The sequence below is a fragment of the Acomys russatus genome, chromosome 30 (genome assembly GCF_903995435.1).
Source record: "Acomys russatus chromosome 30, mAcoRus1.1, whole genome shotgun sequence".
Classification (NCBI taxonomy): domain Eukaryota; kingdom Metazoa; phylum Chordata; class Mammalia; order Rodentia; family Muridae; genus Acomys; species Acomys russatus.
This window is the reverse complement of record NC_067166.1, coordinates 2,126,480-2,145,867: the sequence shown is the minus strand read 5'-3', so window position 1 is coordinate 2,145,867 and position 19,388 is coordinate 2,126,480. Positions and strand designations below refer to the sequence as shown.

Here is a 19,388-nt window from a genome sequence, read left to right as displayed (position 1 = left end):
GTTCCATCTCATGGAGTACGCCTTAAGTCACGTTAATTATTAATAGATTACTCCTATAGCTTTGTGCCACCATCGCCCTGACATAACTTGAAATTAGTACATCATTGCAGATAAAGGTTTTGTGGTTGGCATGGTGTGTGTGATCACCTTCTGATAGCATGCAGACTGTCTTCCTGCACCACTGACACCAGAATGACGGTGTTTTCACCATGTCACAGAACATCTCTAAAGTGCTGATAGAATAAGTGGGAGTGATGTCAGTTTACATCACTTAAGTTGTTTTATTTACAGAAGTCTCTGCCATTATAATCCCATAATAAAAGGGAATATAGCTTTAAATGACCAACTACTGTAATGATCAAGTTGATGCTTTTTTGATGAGATAATGAAAGGTAAACTGTCAAAACCGCTTTGAAGTTGATTTTTAAAGGAAAAAAACAAATCCCAATTAACTTGTGAAGAACAGACTTCACAGTAAAGGAGGAAGACTCTTCAAAGTTGTTTGACTGAAATATTTATATTAGTTGGAATTTGCCTTATTTTATGGAAATATAAGATGAGAACATCATACTGTGATGTTTGTTTTTATATTCTAATATTTTCTTTAATTACTTTAAGTTAAAATATTGACTTTTCATATCATTTTATCTGAATATTGCTACATATTTTCTTTTTATTGTTCATGTAAATGTTATTTACATATTGTAAACATGTATGTGTGTATTAATGTATTATACATAATATATAATATCTAAATACATATTTTCTTAAAAAACAAATCTTCAGGATTGCATTTTCAATATTATGGAATTACATACCAACGCCTGTGTGTGTGTGTGTGTGTGTGTGTGTGTGTGTGTGCGTGTGTGTGTGTGCATGTATGTCTAGACAGGGTTTCACTCTGTACTTCAGGCTGGCCTTAAATTTACAACAAACTTCCAGCTTTAACCATCTTTGTATTCATTTTGTTGTGTAAACTTAGAATTCATGAAGTATTGGATTGTCATTAAAGGGAATTTAAATGCTAAATGTACCACAAGGGACAACAATGCTCAAAATTTATACATCTGGAAAAGAATTTGTGCAATTTTCATTAAAAGCCTTTTGAATTAAATTGAAATTGTAATTAATGTAAAAAACTCTATTTGCAATAGATATAATAAAATCATGTATGCAATTATTGAATTAAACAATTTTCTATCAGCCTAATCTTCCTAATTTATCTGAGGTAATGAAAGCACTGAGAGAAGGCTGAGAATCCAAAGCTGATATATTCTGTAACGTGTTCTAATCACTTTCTAAAAGCAAAGTAAATTTCTGTTTATTTAAAATAAAGGAACTAGAGAGCTGCTGGTTTTCCCAAGAAAGAACACACCAATTGACTGTTCAGTACCAAATGGTTTACCATGAAACATTTATGCAAGTAACATTATACAGACTGAGAAGGCTATACTTAGCAATACATATGTATAGCCATGTATACATGTATGTATATACATACATATGCATATAACTGTAGTTAATGAAAAAAGTGGGCACGAGTTTGAAACCGTGCAAGAAGGGGTATATGAGAGAGTATGAACGGGGTATAGGGAAAGGAGAAATGCTGTAGTTATAATATCAAAAGAAAAGAAAAAACAAAATAATTATGATTGTGCATATGCTTTCAAAACTGAGCTCATCAAGAGGAGTTTGGGTGAAAATATGGTGCTGGGTCAGCTTTTAACATCTTAAGGATCTTGCAACCAAATCTCTTTTCCAATCATAAAAACATTTTTCCTCTTGAAAATAGCCATAGCTTGTAGGGAGAGCAGGGACTGCCTCTGACATGAACTCTGGTGCCCCCTATTTTACAATTTCCCCTTGGTGGGGAGGCCTGGTGGCACTCAGAGGAAGGGGAAGCAGGCTACCAGGATGAGACCTGACAGGCTGTGATCACATGGTGGGGGAGGAGGTCCCCTTCTGTCACAGGCCTAGGGGAGGGGAATAGGGTGAAAGAGGGAGGGAGGGGGGAGAAATGGGAAGATACAAGTGAAGGGATAACAATCAGAATGTAATCTGAATATATTTTTTTTTTAAAGAAAAGAAGATAGCCATAGATTTCCTTCTGCCACCTCCCTCACTTGTCCAGTCACTTGCTTTAGCTACTCCCGAGGCTTACCTAGGTTGTACAAGTGTTTGAAAGCTCTGGCGTTCCTCCCAGGTCATCCCAAAGCTTAATCACCTGACTGTTATATACCCAAGGAAAGATATACACACTGATGGGAAGATCCATTTCCCTGATGTGTGTTTAAGCCCTAAATATGGAAACACCAACACTGCAAACCTGAGGCTACCCCAGTCCCTGTGTGAGGCAGTGAGAGAGCAGGATGTTCAGAGATGTCCACCCTTACACTAAAATATGTGTGTTTTAATGGGAAGTCATGATTTTGCTTTTCCAAATAGCCTCACTTCAGTATTCACAAAATACCTTTCATAATTAGAATCACATTGTTTTACATGTGTGTAAATGTCATGATTCAAAAAGGATTTATTTAAATTTAATTCTATATTTATTTTACGTATTTACATGTTTCACCCTGTTGCCCAGACTGACATAAATCTAGAGAGATTAAGAATTCTTCTAATTAAAAAAAAAAAATCTAAGCTCAGCCTCCCTAGTAGCTTGGATTACCTTACGTGAGTATTTATTTATGTACCCTTCCTTTGCCTGAAGACAGATAACTTTTTAGAAAATAAATTTTTGAATCATTTTTTCTTTCTTTCTGGAATTCTGAGGTTGACCACTTCCTCTTGGCATTAAAAGACGTGTTATCAATACGACAGCCATCAGGGCTGAGGCAATTTTGTGATTGCTGAGTTGATGGGCAGTATGTTCTGTTTCAAGGCTTGGCTGGACTCCCTGCCTCAGAAAGATACACAACTTGTTTCCAAAACATAATTTTAAATCTTAAATTACAAAATGAAACACCACTACATAAATAGAGAGGTGATAAAATAACCAGAACCATTTCTAGTACTATCCAATATCATTTTAAATCATTCTGTTATTTAGTTAAGACTGAGAAGAAAATGTTAACATCCTATCTTATAGCTCTTCTTACTAACAATGAAATGAGGAAGCTGACCTGCTGCTGTGGTACTATTTCTACTCATAATCATTACTTCAAAAGCATGAAGCTCTTGGTCATAGAAAAATCATGTCAACTCAGTGCTTATATGAGTGAGGGTTGATATTTATGTTTTGCTTAGGATTCTTTTTAAGGAACAGCAATATCACTAGGATTCATTGATTTAAACACAAACCCTTTCATTTGGTGTCTTTCATTCGTGGTAAACATTTTCTCCTTCCCATTTCAAATGAGGATGATATGAACAGGGGTCCTTGTGCTTCCTTGATTAATGCAGAAAATTTCCATTAAGGTACACTATCTACTTACTTTCTTGAACAGAATTTAATACTCCAATATGATAAACTGATTGCACTCCAAATATTCTTGGACCAGGAGCATCTTGAGACTATGAACCTAAGTAAAATGCTGGTACCGGAAGGCTGCAGTGTGTTAAGCTTCTGCTAGTTTTTCTCTTAATGATTTGGTTTTTGAGAGTATAATTGTGTCATTTCCTCTTCCTTTTTCTTCCTTCAAATCCTCCCATGTACTCCTCCTTGCCTCTTTCAAATTCACGACCTTGTTTTTCATAATTTTTTATATACAGTCCTAAATGCAGAAGTACAACAAAGTTTGTACAAACACACCAATCAGTTACTCAGTACATTACCTAGGTGCTTCCAATGCACTGCCCATCTGCCAGGAGCAGCTATAAGTTATTGGAGGAAGGCATTTTCTTTAATGTAGATATCACTGCTGTTAAAATTGTTACACATATTTTAGGTACTTTATTTCTTCTGACTTTTAAATTATGATCTAACCATTTATTCTAAAAGCCTAATGAAAGTTTTTATTTTCAGTGAAAGTTTGTATAAAATTAAATTGCAATCTCTGGGTTGTAAATACTATCATAACTGACTTTGTCAGTCAGATTTTTTTTCTCTTTAAGAATGTCTGAAATGAGGAAAAGACTTAAAAAAAAATCAGGACATATTGCTAGTCAAAAATTGTCAAGAGCAAATAAAGCTGTGATAGGTAAATCAAAATGTTTTCATTAAATATAGCATTATTCTTACCTAAATGTTACAAACATTTTCAGATAAGTACATAAAGTATCCCAAATCATTGTTTAAGCTTTGCCAAATAGCATACTTTCAAAGATTTCTATTCTAAGTTAATACTACAATTAATAAAATAAATATTTGTAACATTACTGATTTCTTAGCATTGGCATATTTAAAAAAATAACATCCAACTGTAGAACTATAGTTTTGTTCCTGATATTTAGAGAGGACTCAAGAAGCCAATGAATTATTTAAATGTTAATTTCAGAAACATCTTGCATGTTTGGGGTCAGACTGCTAGATGAGTGACTTCCTGCTTGGCGCCCGTTGAAGGCTGACGTGTAGACAGCCATAAGGAGACACAGAAAAAGGGGAGATGTCGGAGCTCTACTCAAATGGCATCATTGAATGTGGTAAAGAGAAAACCTCACCATTAAAAGCCATCATTGTTGTGCCAAGATACTTTGTACAACAATGTAGCAGAGCTTCTAACTGGCTCAGTGAGGCCTCTGTCTTGAGGATTCTAGTCTTCACCGTGTTCCCTCAAAATTCTGGTCAACTTATACAATGATTTTCTGCAGTGAGAATACCTGTTTGGGTGAAAAACAGATGGTAGAGATAAGTTCTAGGGACAGAAAGTAAGAGCTCGTGGATCCCAGAGCTGCTGTACCATGCATTGGCTGTACCCTTTCCTAACCAGCCCCATGGAATTCACGCAGAGTGTGACTATTGCATTACTTTGCTCTCTGGATTCCCAAAGGGATTGTTGTCTAATTTCACGACCACTTAATTCCTTCAGATGTTTTCACATCATGTTTTTTTTTTTTTTTTAAGTTCTTAATAAACAAAGGGAAGTCAGTAAATACACCTTAAGAAGGCAAGGAATTGCACTATAGTTTAGTGTTACAGCACTTGTCCAGCCTGCCCAGAGTTCAGTTCCAAGCCCTGGGGTGGGTGGGGGAGAATGTGGTGAATATTAAAACATCAGAAAACTTACTGGAGATTTGAAGAAAATTCGTAGTAGGCTTTAATACATTGAAAAAAACAAATGTTATGTTTCCATATGTGTGAGGTGCATTGGTACGTGCACACACATGCGGAGGTGCGTTTGCCCGTATGTGTAGGCAAGTGCCTTCCTCTGTGATTCTCCACCTTATTTATTTATTTATAAATAGAACTGCCCCAAGTTCATCTTTTTCTCTGGCTGCCATGTTAGGATGGCAGACACTGCAATGCCCAGCTCTGGGTGCTTGGAATCTGAACTCAGGTCAAGCACTGTGTGATCTTTCCATCTCCAGTTAACTTGTTTTATTCAGAACAAAGGGCAAAAAGTTTTTCCCTGGCAGTTTTTCTTATTGTAACTAGTTTTTTGTGGTTTTTGTTTTTTGTTTTTTGTTTTTTTTTTCTGGTGAGAGTGATCTATCATTCCTGCCTTATACAAATAGGTTGGAGAAAACATGTATTTAACAAAAACCAATACACAAATCAGTTATTCCTCCCTTTTATAAGTAATTCAGATGACTTGATTATAAGCTTCAAGAAATTGATGAAATATGTATGTAATTACCACAGAAATAATTTGTATTAGCAGTATGAATAATTTTGCATAAGATAGCACATTATCAAATCTTACAAAATATAAAATCATTTAATTTTCAGCCCTGCCTAAAATCTAAACCTGCATAATGCTAAAGAATCAGAAATTTAAAGCATACTATTTTGGAAAGGAGTGTGTATGCAGCTTGGCAGAATTACAGTTTCCATTTGAAATGTTACCTATCTGCTAATTAGTGGTGTTCAAATCACATTAATACAAATGTGTTTTTAGCTTAAACATTTTCAGATTTTTTTAATCCCATCAATTCTAAAAGGGCATTGCTTCTGTTTAGATAATCTTATGCTTGTCTTCTCAAGTCACAAGTTAGAGACTAAAAACCTGAGATCAGTATCAAAGCACATGGCACACGCACAAGCTGAGTGGCAGTGACATTCATAAATACTGTCTGATACCCCAGCCAGTGTCCATAATAGTATCCAGGGGACCTGTAAGTTTCCACTTTCAAAGTGTTTTGTGAATCAGATAATTTTTTCTATAATTTCAAAAGATACAATCTAAACTCCTACCTGGCCAAGTAGAATTTTCATCCTAACATCTGATGAGTAGGGTAGTCAAATTCTTCCATAACGACTCACTGTATTTGGTAAACCACGATGTTAGAAGGGTGGGGCCATCAGAGGTGAGTGTGTCTGAGCATAAGCCATGCTTCCCTTGAACATCTCAGTTTTGCCCATGTTACATAGGTGTGTTACGCTATGTGTTTTCACTTTATGATATTACACTTATGGGCTATTTTGATTCAAAATACCACACCACAAGCTTCACATTGCTTTCCTTTGATTGCGTTTGCTATAATGGAGGCATTGTTGAGGTGTCTACCTTATTATAGCCCTCCATCAGATCTTCATGTGTAATTTTCATATTCTTTTAAAAAAAGATTTATTTATTTGTTATATATACAGTGCTCTGCCCGCATGTACATTTGCAGGCCAGAGGAGGGCATCAGATCACATTATAGATGGCTGTGAGCCACCATGTGTTTGCTGGGAATTGAACTCAGGACCTCTGGGAGAGCAGTCAGTGCTCTTAACCGCTGAGCCATCTCTTCAGCCCTCATATTCTTGAATAGAAAATGTTCACATTAGGTGGAGCTTTTAAGGGGCCTGATACTTTATAGAACTGTGTTTACAAACTTTCCAAGTGGAGAAGTCGGAGGATAACTGGATTATCATTTTTCCCAGGATACAAAGCATTTTCTGTTTTAGAAAATAGTTATAATAAAGTTCACATATTTTCTACAGCAAGTTCTTATGGGTTTCTCAGAAGTGTAAGTAATCCTCTACTATTAACTGAAGAGGTTGAAAATACTTCTTGGATTTATAAAAGTAATAGAAGGATCTTGTATATTTTGCTATTTAAAATATTGGTGAAAAATGCCTTATATCTAGAAATATCCCAGGTTACTTTAAAGGGATAAACATGAGTAACGGTCATAGTGTGTCTTAGGGTTAGAACCCTAATTGCAGGTTGTTAAATGATGTGCTCATGTTATCAAGCTAAGCTATTGATTATCTCTTGGGAATTAGCATAAAGTCATCGTTGTTTCAAAGAAGAGGTGGAGGTAATGCGACACACCACAGTTATCAGAACATAGTCATAGTAACAAATTGCCAAAGTATTGAGATTATATGGTATATTAGCTGAGATTTTAGAAATATTATTAGCATACTTGTTCTCTTGAATCTGCTGTTACAGATGGAAGTGAACAGTCTTTGACACGATGCTAACAGCATTCACCCTCTCTTCCATCTCTCCATAAAGCACAGACACCAATCAGGCACTCTCTGAGAATGTTTTATTCATGTCCAACAATAAATTTGATTATTTTTACCTGATCTTTGCTTGGTTTGTTTTACAAGTCTCTTAGTTTTGAGGACTTCTAGAATTTTTTCCTGAAACTTTTAATTTTCGAAAGCATCAGATTTTAGAGGGCATATACTTTATTAAAATATCTCAATAGAAAACACATTCATTTCAAAGAACGCTTAGTTTACTGCTATCATTGAGATGCTTACGTGACTTAACATTAAGAAGGCAAAGAAGGTGGTAGCTTTGTTCTTTGGGATGGCACTTTATGAGTTTTTATAGCAAAAGCTCCATTAGAGGAAAACACTAAGTTTCAGGATGGGTCAAGACAGCTGTGAATTGTGACTGTGTTCACAGCACATTCACATACTCTGCCTTTTCTCTGGAAAAGTAAATAACATTTAATAGTGTTCTAGTTTAAGATGGAATAAAGGAACTAATCTTACTTTATACAAGCAGCAGTCTACTTTACTCTTAGTCCCAGAAAAACTTCTGAATATAAAAATATGCATGAAAGATTTGCTTATAATGCATTGCTACCGGGTTAGTCAGCTTTTCGTCACCGTAAAATTCCTGAGATCTTTAATGTATACAGAGAAAAACGATATTTGGTTCATGACTATTTTGGTTTTAGACTTTCTGAGTCATGATCAGTCAGGTCCTTTGCTTTTAGGCCTGTTGGCGAGACAGGAAATCACTGTCGAATGTGTACTAGAGAAAGGAGGGCAACAGTCAACTATCCAGTCAGGAAGCAAAGAGAAAAGTCCCAGTGCCCCACTACAGACTTCAGGAGTAAGTCTAAAATGGCTTAAATCTCCTGCCAGGCCTACCGCCTAATATCTCCGTTTGTGGGGCACAAGTCTTTCACCATGTTATCTGTGTGTGTGTGGGTGTTCAATATCCATGTTCTATCAACCACCATGTATTTTACATATATATGTACATATATGTAATATATATTTAAATAAAGCACAGAAACATTTATGGAGACTCTTATGACAATCAGGAAATGCACTATTAATTGAATTAATTTTAGCTGTAGAAATTTATTCATTTCTGTATCAGCTTGCAAAACTTTAATCCGGCACTCTCTTTGGTTTCTTTAATATTACTTCAAATAACAGAAATACGAGACAAAAACTAAACTAAGTATAAGGTTTACTTTAAGAAAATACAACAGTGCTCCTTCTATGTATAATTAGTGACCTCAGGAAGTGAAAGTGTGTCAAGCAGTGTTTCAGATGCGAAGGGTGATACCATAAACACACGCACACGCGCGCGCGCACACACACACACACACCACCACCACCACCACCAACAACAACAACAACAGCAGCAACAGCAAAAACCAGATGAGAAGGGGGAGGAAAACCATGGAGATTTTTAAACATGGCTGGGCTCACGGTCAGATGCATGGAGAACTGTCTCTTACCCCACATTGGGAGGAGTGTGTTTTACCTCCCCTCGAAGGCTGGAAAATGTGTTCTGAAGCTGCCTGGCTCCAAACCCAGCTTCAGTCCCAGAGTGCACTGCTGGGCCAGAGTAAAGGTTCTCTCTTTCTACCTATGGCACCTCTTCATGCGGGAGTGTCAAAAGTGCCTGGCCTTCTTTATAAATTATTATGGTTAAGCGAAATATAGATCCCAAACTACAAGGACCAGTAAATACCAAAGAACAATAAGCCATAATAAATAGTAGGGTGGCACTGGTGATAATACAAAAGCTGCTCGTTAAGAATCCGGCGATCTGGCTTTACCCCTGACATGTACTAACTAGACGTAAAACCTGTGAAAATAAATTTGCCACTCTAGGCTTCTTCTTCTTCTCATCTGTGAAATGAGAGTATTGGAAACAATTATCTCCGTGGTGCCCTCCAGCTCTCGATGTCTCTTTTATACTAAATATATGTTAATCTCATGGACATGATCCAAAAGACACTTCAAGTGTCATCTGGGTCATCTTTATGCACATAATTCATTAGTGTGTAGTACTGGCTGGGGACACAGTACAAAGAGACCATTTTTCTTAGAATAACCTGTCCATTTTTATTCTGTATAAATGACCTTAATTACTTATGCCAGGAATTATTTCTCAAACTAAATACCATGATTCTATACGACCTTCTTGGGTGATTTTTATTTCCACCAGCTTGGCTTTTTGGAACTGCTACTTAATTGTTATTCCACTAAGCATACATAATGACACCCAATCACACAGCCACCTGATATTTTGAACACAAGTAAGAAGTAGATCTCCTGAGTCACAGGAGCAGGTGTCAACATGGAGATACAAGGAGTGAGTGTTTGCATATTTTTGCCTTTTCAAATATGTAACATTTTTAATTGGCTTTACCAAGATTCAACAACTGTGTTAAAGGTTCGGTTTTGGAAGCACTCTAATTACTAAGGATGCAAAGAACAGGTTTCACGTGATTCAGCACAAAACAGGCCCCCAAAGTAACTGGAAAATGACAGGGGAAAAAAGAGAACAGATTTAAAAATATTAAAGAAATGCCCACAGGAAAGGGCAAGTAAAGGAGCAGAGATACCAGACACTATATACTTTATGAGCACAGAGGATGAAAAATTAACTGAAAATGTGAGGGAGATGGATCAAGTATAGAGGAGGCTGCTTCCAGTGCTGTGATGAGCCTTTCATGACGACTTGATTTATGCCCAACGTCCTCCATTTACTGTTGCATGAGGAAAAAGGCAGAGGAGGGGTGTTCACTGATAGGCTTGCCTGCTGTCAACTGCAGCCCCTTCCGACTGTGACATCCAGGAAACACGAAACAGTACTTCCATGTGTTTTTTACTCTAAGGGTATAATGTGTTTATGAGCACCTTTCTCTCTTGTCTACTGAACTCCCTCAGCACGTTGCATGTGCATCCTTGTTTGCACCTTTGCAGTAAGTCGTTTCTAATTCAAGTGACCATCAGCCAGGTAACTGACGCTCAATTTAGCGCTGCTGTATGCCAGATCATATTTAATTCTTCAATGCAATCTCTGCAACACGTCCTACCATTTTATGACACAAGGGAGGAGAAGATTGAGAGAGGAAAGTTACTGCCTCAAGGCATGAAATGAAAAAGGGACAGATGTGAAATTAGAATTCACATCTCTTTCTATAAACACCTTTTCTTAAATATCTTAAGGGGTACCAATGATAATAGGGATATTCTCTCTCCCTAAATAAACATTATTTCCTCCAAAATTTTTCCAGTAATAAAAAGGTTCCAAATATGGTCATTCTAAGTGACCATCTTTATTCTTATTGCTAACGATTAACAGAATGAAACAGTTTCGTCTATGTTGGGAAGATGGCAGGAAGTTAACTTGTACATAAGTGAGAATGAACCTCTCCCGACAGAGACCTTCGACCCTTCAAAAGGCGTCTTACATCTCTCTGCCTTTATTGGTGCGTTTCACCATTTTTTTAATGGATGTCCACATTGCTTTTGCACTTCTGTGAAGGCTATAACTTTACAAAGCACACATAGGCTCTGAAATTTTTAGGTGTTATAAATATTAACTCTTCTATGAATCAGAAATATAGCCCCTTGAGCCCTCAGCCTGCCTCATTGCAACTCCCAGCTACTTCTGCCTGGTGACATGGGACAACTGGATTAGACACATAGTTTTAATTATTTTTCTGGTCCAGAGTAGGATCTGATATGTTCTTTAGAGTCCTTGTCTGTCCCACTTTTCTTATAGGCCAGACTCCTGAATGCATTATTCTTATTTTTAAGCCGAGCTGAATACTGAATATGATGTCAGTAGCAGCTCTTTCTCCTTGCCTGCCTCACCACTGTGCAGCAGCTGATACACAGATGTTTGAACAATGTCAGAGATGCCAGGAAACAGTGACGTTGCTCCCGCCTTAACCTTTGCACTTGCTCCAGGCACTTCCTAGGATCTTCATGAAGACACAAGTAAAATCATGTGGGTTATGATTCTTGAAGTAGTCGGAGGACCAAATGCTCTTCGGGAGCTTTAAATCATTACAGGAATATTGTCACTGCCATTATCGTCGACCACATTAAAAATTGACAGCTTTGTACAATTCCCACGATGTACATCTCTGCCTACACAGAGCACAACCTGACATCTGCATATACTGTCATCTTCCTTTTATTTTTCATTTGAAATTTGTCTATTTTCTTCATTACTATCTCAATAGATGATAGACAACAAAACATCTGCAAAACATGAATTTATAGAAAGTTATTGAAATGAATAACAACAGGAATTTAGAGACGTGCTCTAAACTTATGACCGCTCTTGTGGCATTTGGTGTGTTTTTTCTTTCATCTTTCAGAGTGTACGTGCATAACACGGCCTTTATCCCCATCATTTTTACGTGTTGTGTTTAACTGTGAGTACCGCTCCACCAACCTCAGGAAATTTGTGTCATTTCTGCTGTTGCCAACCAACCTCGTGTGATTGTATGGCTTCCAGTTTTTGTGTTTTTATGGAATTCCTGTTTGGGCAAACTTGTGTGTCTCAGTGTCTAAGTGTGTGTCTGACGTTTTTCTTTGACTCATTTTCTTCTGTTTGTTTGTCTTGTCCTACTGCAGTTTACACTGATTTTTCCCCATTTACTATATTAAAAGTCAAAATGGAAAAACCGCTCATGTCCATGCTGCTTACCTTCTAAATAATCCTGAATAAACAGGATTTCTTTTATTACAGAAGTTAAAAAACCAGTCAGGTTAGAATTATTGAAGCTATATGTTTAAAAATTAAATTCTGCCTTGCTCCAAAACCTTTAGAAATAACGTTTGGCAAGCTGTTTTGCACAAAACATGTTTTACACACACACACACACACACACACACACACACACACACACACACACACACAATGTATTCCTTTCTTTTTAATGGCTGGGTTAAATCAGACACTGTGGTTCAGTAACTGTATAAATAAATACCACATTACAATACTCCTGATAAACTGGGCAAGGTAGCTTACACCTGTAATCCCAGCACTCAGGGGACAGAAGCAGGTGGATCTCTGTGAGTACAAGGCCAACCTGCTTTACAAAGCAAGTCTTGGAGAGCCAAGGCTACACAGAAAAACCTTGTCTCAAAAAATTTCCTGATAATAAACAAGAAACATTGTTTATAAACTACAGAGAGAGATTTTGGAGATGTAATCAATGAATTTTAATAAAGTCATTATGTGAAGCTCTGCCATGTGCATCACATTTTGTTACATTTAAGGCAAAGTGTTATTATTACCATCTGATGTGAAGGTTTGTGTACAAACTTTGATTTCATTAGGTCTAGTGGGCAGAGTGCATTGTATACATAGGGAATGTTACACACCAGCATTTATTATAACAAAATTTAAAACTTTAAGAAGACTTTCATATTTTAAAATATATTCATAGCATAATAAACAGTGATAACAAATAATAATAAAATATTAACCCAAATGTCAGTCTACATGGGAACATGACCCTCTCTTCTATCATTGTTTACCTGAGATGTTGAAGATGTCACGTTCTTCCACATTTCAGGTGATGTATAAAACATTGACACCCACTCAGGTAATCTGGGAACTTAGTGTGTAGAGACATTGAAGCAAGTTCATTCAGTGAGACACATGCCAGGCCAGGAATGCCCTTTGACAAAAGTTTCTCCTTCTCTGAGCACATATAAGAAAAAAAAAAAAAAAAAAAAAAAAAAAAAAAAAAAAAATGTCAGCATTCTTCCTGGGTGTTGAACAAACACATGTGCTAGAGAGGATCAGAGATAACAACTCGGTGTAGTGATGGTTTGAGAAATGAGTTAAAGAACACTTTGGACATGGACACTTGCGGTGGAACCCTTATGGGTGGAGGAAGCAGAAAGAGCTGGGTAAGAATGCCAGAGTTGCTTTGAGGAAGAACCAGCGATGCATGCACACTGAGGAGCACAGAACTCAGTGGACGGGAGGACCATAGACTCACAAGAGCTGGACTTCATCCTGAAAGCATCAAGAAACCATTGAAAGATTTTAAGAAGGAGAGAGCCATAAAGAGACCACTTGGGAAAGTTCTCCGTCTCAATCATGATTAGCTTAGAACTGTAGCGAGGCACAAAACAGAGACGCTGTGAGTGTACCTGGGGTTAGCCGTGAGGTTAGTGGACAGATAAAGTGCCTTTGACTGAAATGGTGATAGTGGAGATGTGGGTAGATGAAAAAAAAATCATCAAAACTTTGGCATGTGTAATGTAATATAACTTGGAGATGTCTCTGAGAACTGAAATGAAGAACTATGTAGTTCAAGGGCTTGCTGTTTTATTGAGGATATCATAATTTGCATGTGAAAACAAGTTAAATATGGCTAGGGATGTTAGTTTATTAATAATGCTCTTGCTTAGTGTTTTCAAGGCTCTTGCAGCCCAAGTATTTCCAAGCAATTCCAAGCATTACCAAAATTAAAAAATATATATAGTATTTTAAAATTATTTGAAAACACAAAACATGTGACTGGTGTTTTTAGTTTGGGTTTGGGTTTTTTTGTTGTTTGGGGGGGTTGTTTGTTTTTTGTTTGTTTGTTGTACTTGCCACTCCCCTTAATTCCTTCAGTTAACACCCTTGTTCTTTTTTACAATTTGAACATGCAGAAAGAGGCTTACATTTAACATTCACGTTTTCACTTCCACTTTCAAATCATCACAGCTTGTTCTGCACTTCCCTCACACTCAACGCTGCACATAAAAGACAAGGTCGGTAAAGACTCCCTGAGGATAAATCCAAGTGTAGCATATACGTTTTCTTAAACATCCAAATTTCAGGAAAGAATCACATCTCAGTATGATTTTTAAATTTTCTGCATTACTGTACTAATGTAAGTGGCTAATGTAAAGGAAGAAAAATTTTAGGGTAAAAATAACTCTAGGGATTTTAGAAAATGGTTTAGAATGTATGAGAAATGCAAGGAAATATAAGGAACCAGTAGGGAATACAGGAAAGAAAAAAAAAAAAAGAAGAAGAATCACATAGAAACAGTATGTTACATATATGATAAGTCTAGTCTAGCATAGATGGTGAAACTCAAATTCAGAGGTTCAGCATCCAATTCAAGTTGTTCAGCTGAGAGTTTTGTAATTGTATCATCAATCAAGACAGAGGTACGAAGTACCATGCAGAATCCACAAACCAAAAAGTTAAAAATAGAGCAGGGGTGATGGCCCAAAGTGGTGAAATATTTGTCAGGACTGGAGTGTCCCTGGGGCTTGCTGGCCAACCACTCTAGCCAAATCAGGGAGTGAAAGACTTTGTCTCAAAGATGAAAGGTAGAGAGTTGTTTAGAAAGTCATCCATCTGTATCTGATGACTTCTGAGTGTTTGTATGCATGTGACTATGTACATGTGCACACACATGTATGCACCACTCCACACACAAATTGAGTTTGCTCTTGTTCAGACATATACTCCTCGGCATATAACCCCAAAAGAATCTTAAAATTAAAAAAATCTTGCATTTCCATGTATATCTTTACGCTATTCCCAATAGTCAAGTTAAGAAATAGCCCAGACAGTTTTCAACACACGAATGGATAAAGAAAATGTGATATATTCACAGTTGAGTTTTGCTTGTCCATAAAGAAGATTGAAATTATATCATTTGTAGAAAAATGGTTTGAGCTGAACATATCATATTGACAGAAATAATGAGCCCCTTTTAAAAAAAGGTTCATATTTTCTGTCATCTGGACACTAGTTTAAAGAAAAAGAACGTGAAAGTGGAAGGAGAGTGGAAGAGTGGGGCAAGAAAAGAGGTGGAGAGAGTATGGTCTACGTAAACCATATGCATGCGTGCAAGCTTCCTCATAAAAACCCATTGCTTTTTATGGCTAAATATATATTAGCTAGTGTGTATTATAATATTTATAGAGAAAAAATTCATGAAACTTGAATCCCACATGCCCTTTCTTATGTGTTTCTTGGAGGGTTTGTTTCAGTGAAGCCGACATGGCTGCTGTGAGCTAAACTGACAGGAAATTTTCTAAAGAAACTACAGAGGCTATCAGAATATGGAAACCAAAGTTAAAGCCAGACCTGCAAATTATAACATGATTGGAATATCCAAAAACAAACAAACAAACAAACAAAAATAAGTATAAATGCCATCAAGAGTTCTCCTTAGCCTTGTGGCCAATCTTACTTTGCTTCAAGCAAAGGAAGCATTTTGAGCCTTGAATTTCAGTTCTATGTACAACATTATTGTCGCCCTTTAGAAGCAGCAAATTAGGAAGTAGAAATGAAGGTCTGAAACTTTTGGTCTATAATTTCAGTTCTTTAAACAATAAATGAAGGTAAATGTGCTATATAATTATGCAGAAAATACCAAGGGAAGAATTAAACACTATTGTAATAATTATTGCATGCAAAGAAAGATTTGAGATATGGAAGATGGATAAATACCATTTTATAGCAATAAATGAATAAATAATGCCTGAAGTTAATCCATATAAGAAATGGAAGCAAATAAGTCTAAATGTGGGTGGAAACTGCTGGGTTTGAGGATGGGCTCTTAACATTTATAATAAATGATCTTGATATCTTTTATATATAATAATACACATATAGTACTTTTACATATTCTAATTTCATAAAAAATTGAAATATAATAAAATTTAAGCAGGAAATAAAGTAGCCCCTTTAATTCTAATGGGTTTTATTTTTGTTCCTTTATGTTTAAGAAAAAAATGCATCTATACTTTACATAAATATTCATCTTGATGGCTCTTAAATATGCTGAGTAATTTTCAAAAATCCTACATTGCTACAACTAACACACATTGATGGTATTTAATTTTTGAACTTGTGAGCCTAATATTTAGTTTATCTCATTCTCCAGATACCACTTACATGTCTTCATCAAAGAGTTGTTTTGTTTTTTGTTTTCTGTTTTTGCTGGCCATCAGACATGACAGTGATGCTTCCATGTTATTTTGGCAAATCCTTTTATGTGTGAGGGAAACAGACAAAGTGAGCTCCTGCTACACATAAAAGTTATACCCTAACGGAGATGGCTGGCTAATTTCTAAGCCCATGTCCACTGCCCTGCATCTCCTCTCTACACTGTCCTGTTGGCCACTCTCCATTTAGACTCTGGGTTCTGCTACGTTTTTTTTTTAGTCTCCTTTGAAAGTTGGATGGTGATTATCCATATCCTTAGCTTGAACCACTTCCCTATCTCAACTGGTTTTAAAATGCCACTTCAGCTTTGTGCCAGCTTTCTCCTCAGTTGACACGCCATCCCCTGGTCTCTTAGTCATCATTGACGTGTGTATTTCCTTCTCTGAGTGCCTGACCTACATATAAGCATGGCCACGTGCCACAGCCACTTAAACTTAGCTTTCTGAAACACAGAGCTTATTTCCCTGCTGCTCTCATTCAGATATGCTTCCTTGTGTCCTAAGATAACCTGGTATGTGGCACGGAGAAGGGACTTGAAAATTTAGTGTTTGTTAAACTTCGAATTGCTGTGACCTGAATGTAGACCTCTCATTGAGGAGATATGTGTAGGGGCTACAGGTGCATACTCCTAATGTTTTTAATTGTTAGTGGTGTTTGATAATATTTTAGCAATTGACCCAGCACTGCACAAGCAGATCGTTTGGTAAAAGCCTATACTACCAAGCATGGATATCTGAGTTTGAACCCCTAACCTTGCTGTAACAATCCAGGCATATGCTCCATCCCAGCCTTAGGGCAGGAAGACAGGTGCATACACACAAGGCATCCTGACCTGCAAGATTGCCTAAAACGACAAGCTTTCATTCAGAAGGAGACCCTGCCTAACGGCTGTCAGGTGGGGAGCAATACATGTGCATCCTGGACACCCTGGAATGCACATTTACACCTTCATCACACACACAAACACACACACACACACGTGCGCGCATGCATGCACACACGCACACAGACATACACGTGCACTCACTGAGGTGTGATTAGCGCTGGCAGAAGAGTGGTTTCATCTCTTCTTTAGTCTTGAAACCCAACCCTGTGATGATTTTTTCTAATGTATACTTGCAGGATTCACTGGGCTGCAGACTACACTATACAAAAGCTTTGTTTTAAACCAAAGGACACAAGAAAACGGGAGAAAGATAATGTAAACAAGCACCCAAAACCCAAGAGCCTCTCCACAGCATAAGCTCTTCGTAGTCCCAGTTTTTTGATAACTGGATAATGTTGATTGTCTGGTATAACTGCCAAAGTGCTCTCACTTGGGGCCAGGTCTGCATCTCTAGTAAAGAAGGTAAAACCAAGATAGTCCCACAGAATTCAAGACTCTAATGTAAATAACTGACATGCAAGACATCTGATATATGACCCTCAAAGGGGTCACAACCCACAGGCTGTGAACCACTGGCTTAATGGAGGAATCATTTCAGTAACATTGCCCAATGACAAAGAACTGAAATTTTATCGTATATTGACTCTATCATCACTACAATAAAATTATTTCATTTCTTTTCAACCATATAGAGTGGTATATGACTTTAATCACAGCACTTGGGAGACAGAAACAGGTTGATATTTGTTGCGTTTGACATAAGGCTAGTCGAAGCCAGACCTTCAATGACCCTATTTCAACACACATACATACATACATACATACATACATACATACATACATACATACATAAAAGTATAGTCTTAACACATATATGTACAATATATATCAAAGTATAGTGTTTTTGAATAGCTGCGTTAGGAACACCTAAAGAATGCTTCCCAAAGTTTGATGTAAGCACAACTCACAGAGACACTGTTTCTCAGACATGGGTTAGACACCCGGAAATCTCTTCTAACAGTCTCTTAGACCAATACCTGTGTTCTTATGCTCCTATTTGATGTACCTCCCCTGGTCTTATAAACATTCAAATCCAAGAATTAGTTGACTAAACACAATTGAATGCCTCAGTTGAAGTCTGCCTAAACAACCAGTCTCACGCTGGCATTGTCTCCCATGCCCAAGTGAGTTGGAGCCTTCTCCTAAGTGCTCAGTGCTCTCTAGCCATCAGTGTCGCTTAAGAAGCTATAATCTTCAGAGAGCTGCCAAGCCCTTTGCCTCTAGATTCAAATGTTAAGTAGAATCAGGTCTTAGTCAGAGGTTTAAGGTGAAGCCCTTTGTTTTTAGGGAAAGTTAAGAGACTCCTCTTTCGAATGAAGAGCCAAGCTGTGTCTTGAGTTCCTCCAGAACTCAACTAGTAAAGTATACCGCCCACCCCACCACCTTTTTATTCTGGCCCCATCACTTCTGTTTTAGAGCTGCGTCCCTGAGTTCCTGCCATGCCTTTGCGCACATGCAATTCCTTTCAGGATATAGCCAACTACGTAGAATTCTGTAGACAGTATGACACCTGTAAGCACATAGACCTTAGTGCACTAATTCCTGCCTTGGCAAAGCTTTCCTCTCTGCTACAGACTATTCCAGCATTATTGAATACACTGCGGCAACATGGCAGGATGATTTGTAACATGGCCTAACTGTGCACCTATTTGTCTCCTCTATAGTATAAACAAGTGGAACAATACATGTCATTCCACAAGTTACCAGCTGACATGCGCCAGAAGATACACGATTACTACGAGCATCGGTACCAAGGCAAGATCTTCGATGAGGAAAATATTCTCAATGAACTTAATGACCCACTGAGAGAGGTAAGATTTACTGCCCTTCGCCTCCTTGGCACATCCTTGTTTTCATGGGTTTTATTCTTCTGGACAGTCCTTTCATCTCTGCTGCATCCCTGCTCACAAGAATAACCAGAACTG

General features: G+C 37.3%; 1 protein-coding gene across 1 annotated transcript in view; it reads left to right on the top strand.

Moving 5' to 3' along the window:
* Hcn1 (hyperpolarization activated cyclic nucleotide gated potassium channel 1) overlaps positions 1-19,388 on the top strand; it is a 343,450-nt gene that overhangs the window by 260,666 nt on the left and 63,396 nt on the right. Inside the window, exon 5 of the mRNA XM_051172292.1 lies at positions 19,128-19,274. Coding sequence (XP_051028249.1) covers positions 19,128-19,274 — 147 coding nt within the window. The remainder of the gene's footprint in view (positions 1-19,127; positions 19,275-19,388) is intronic.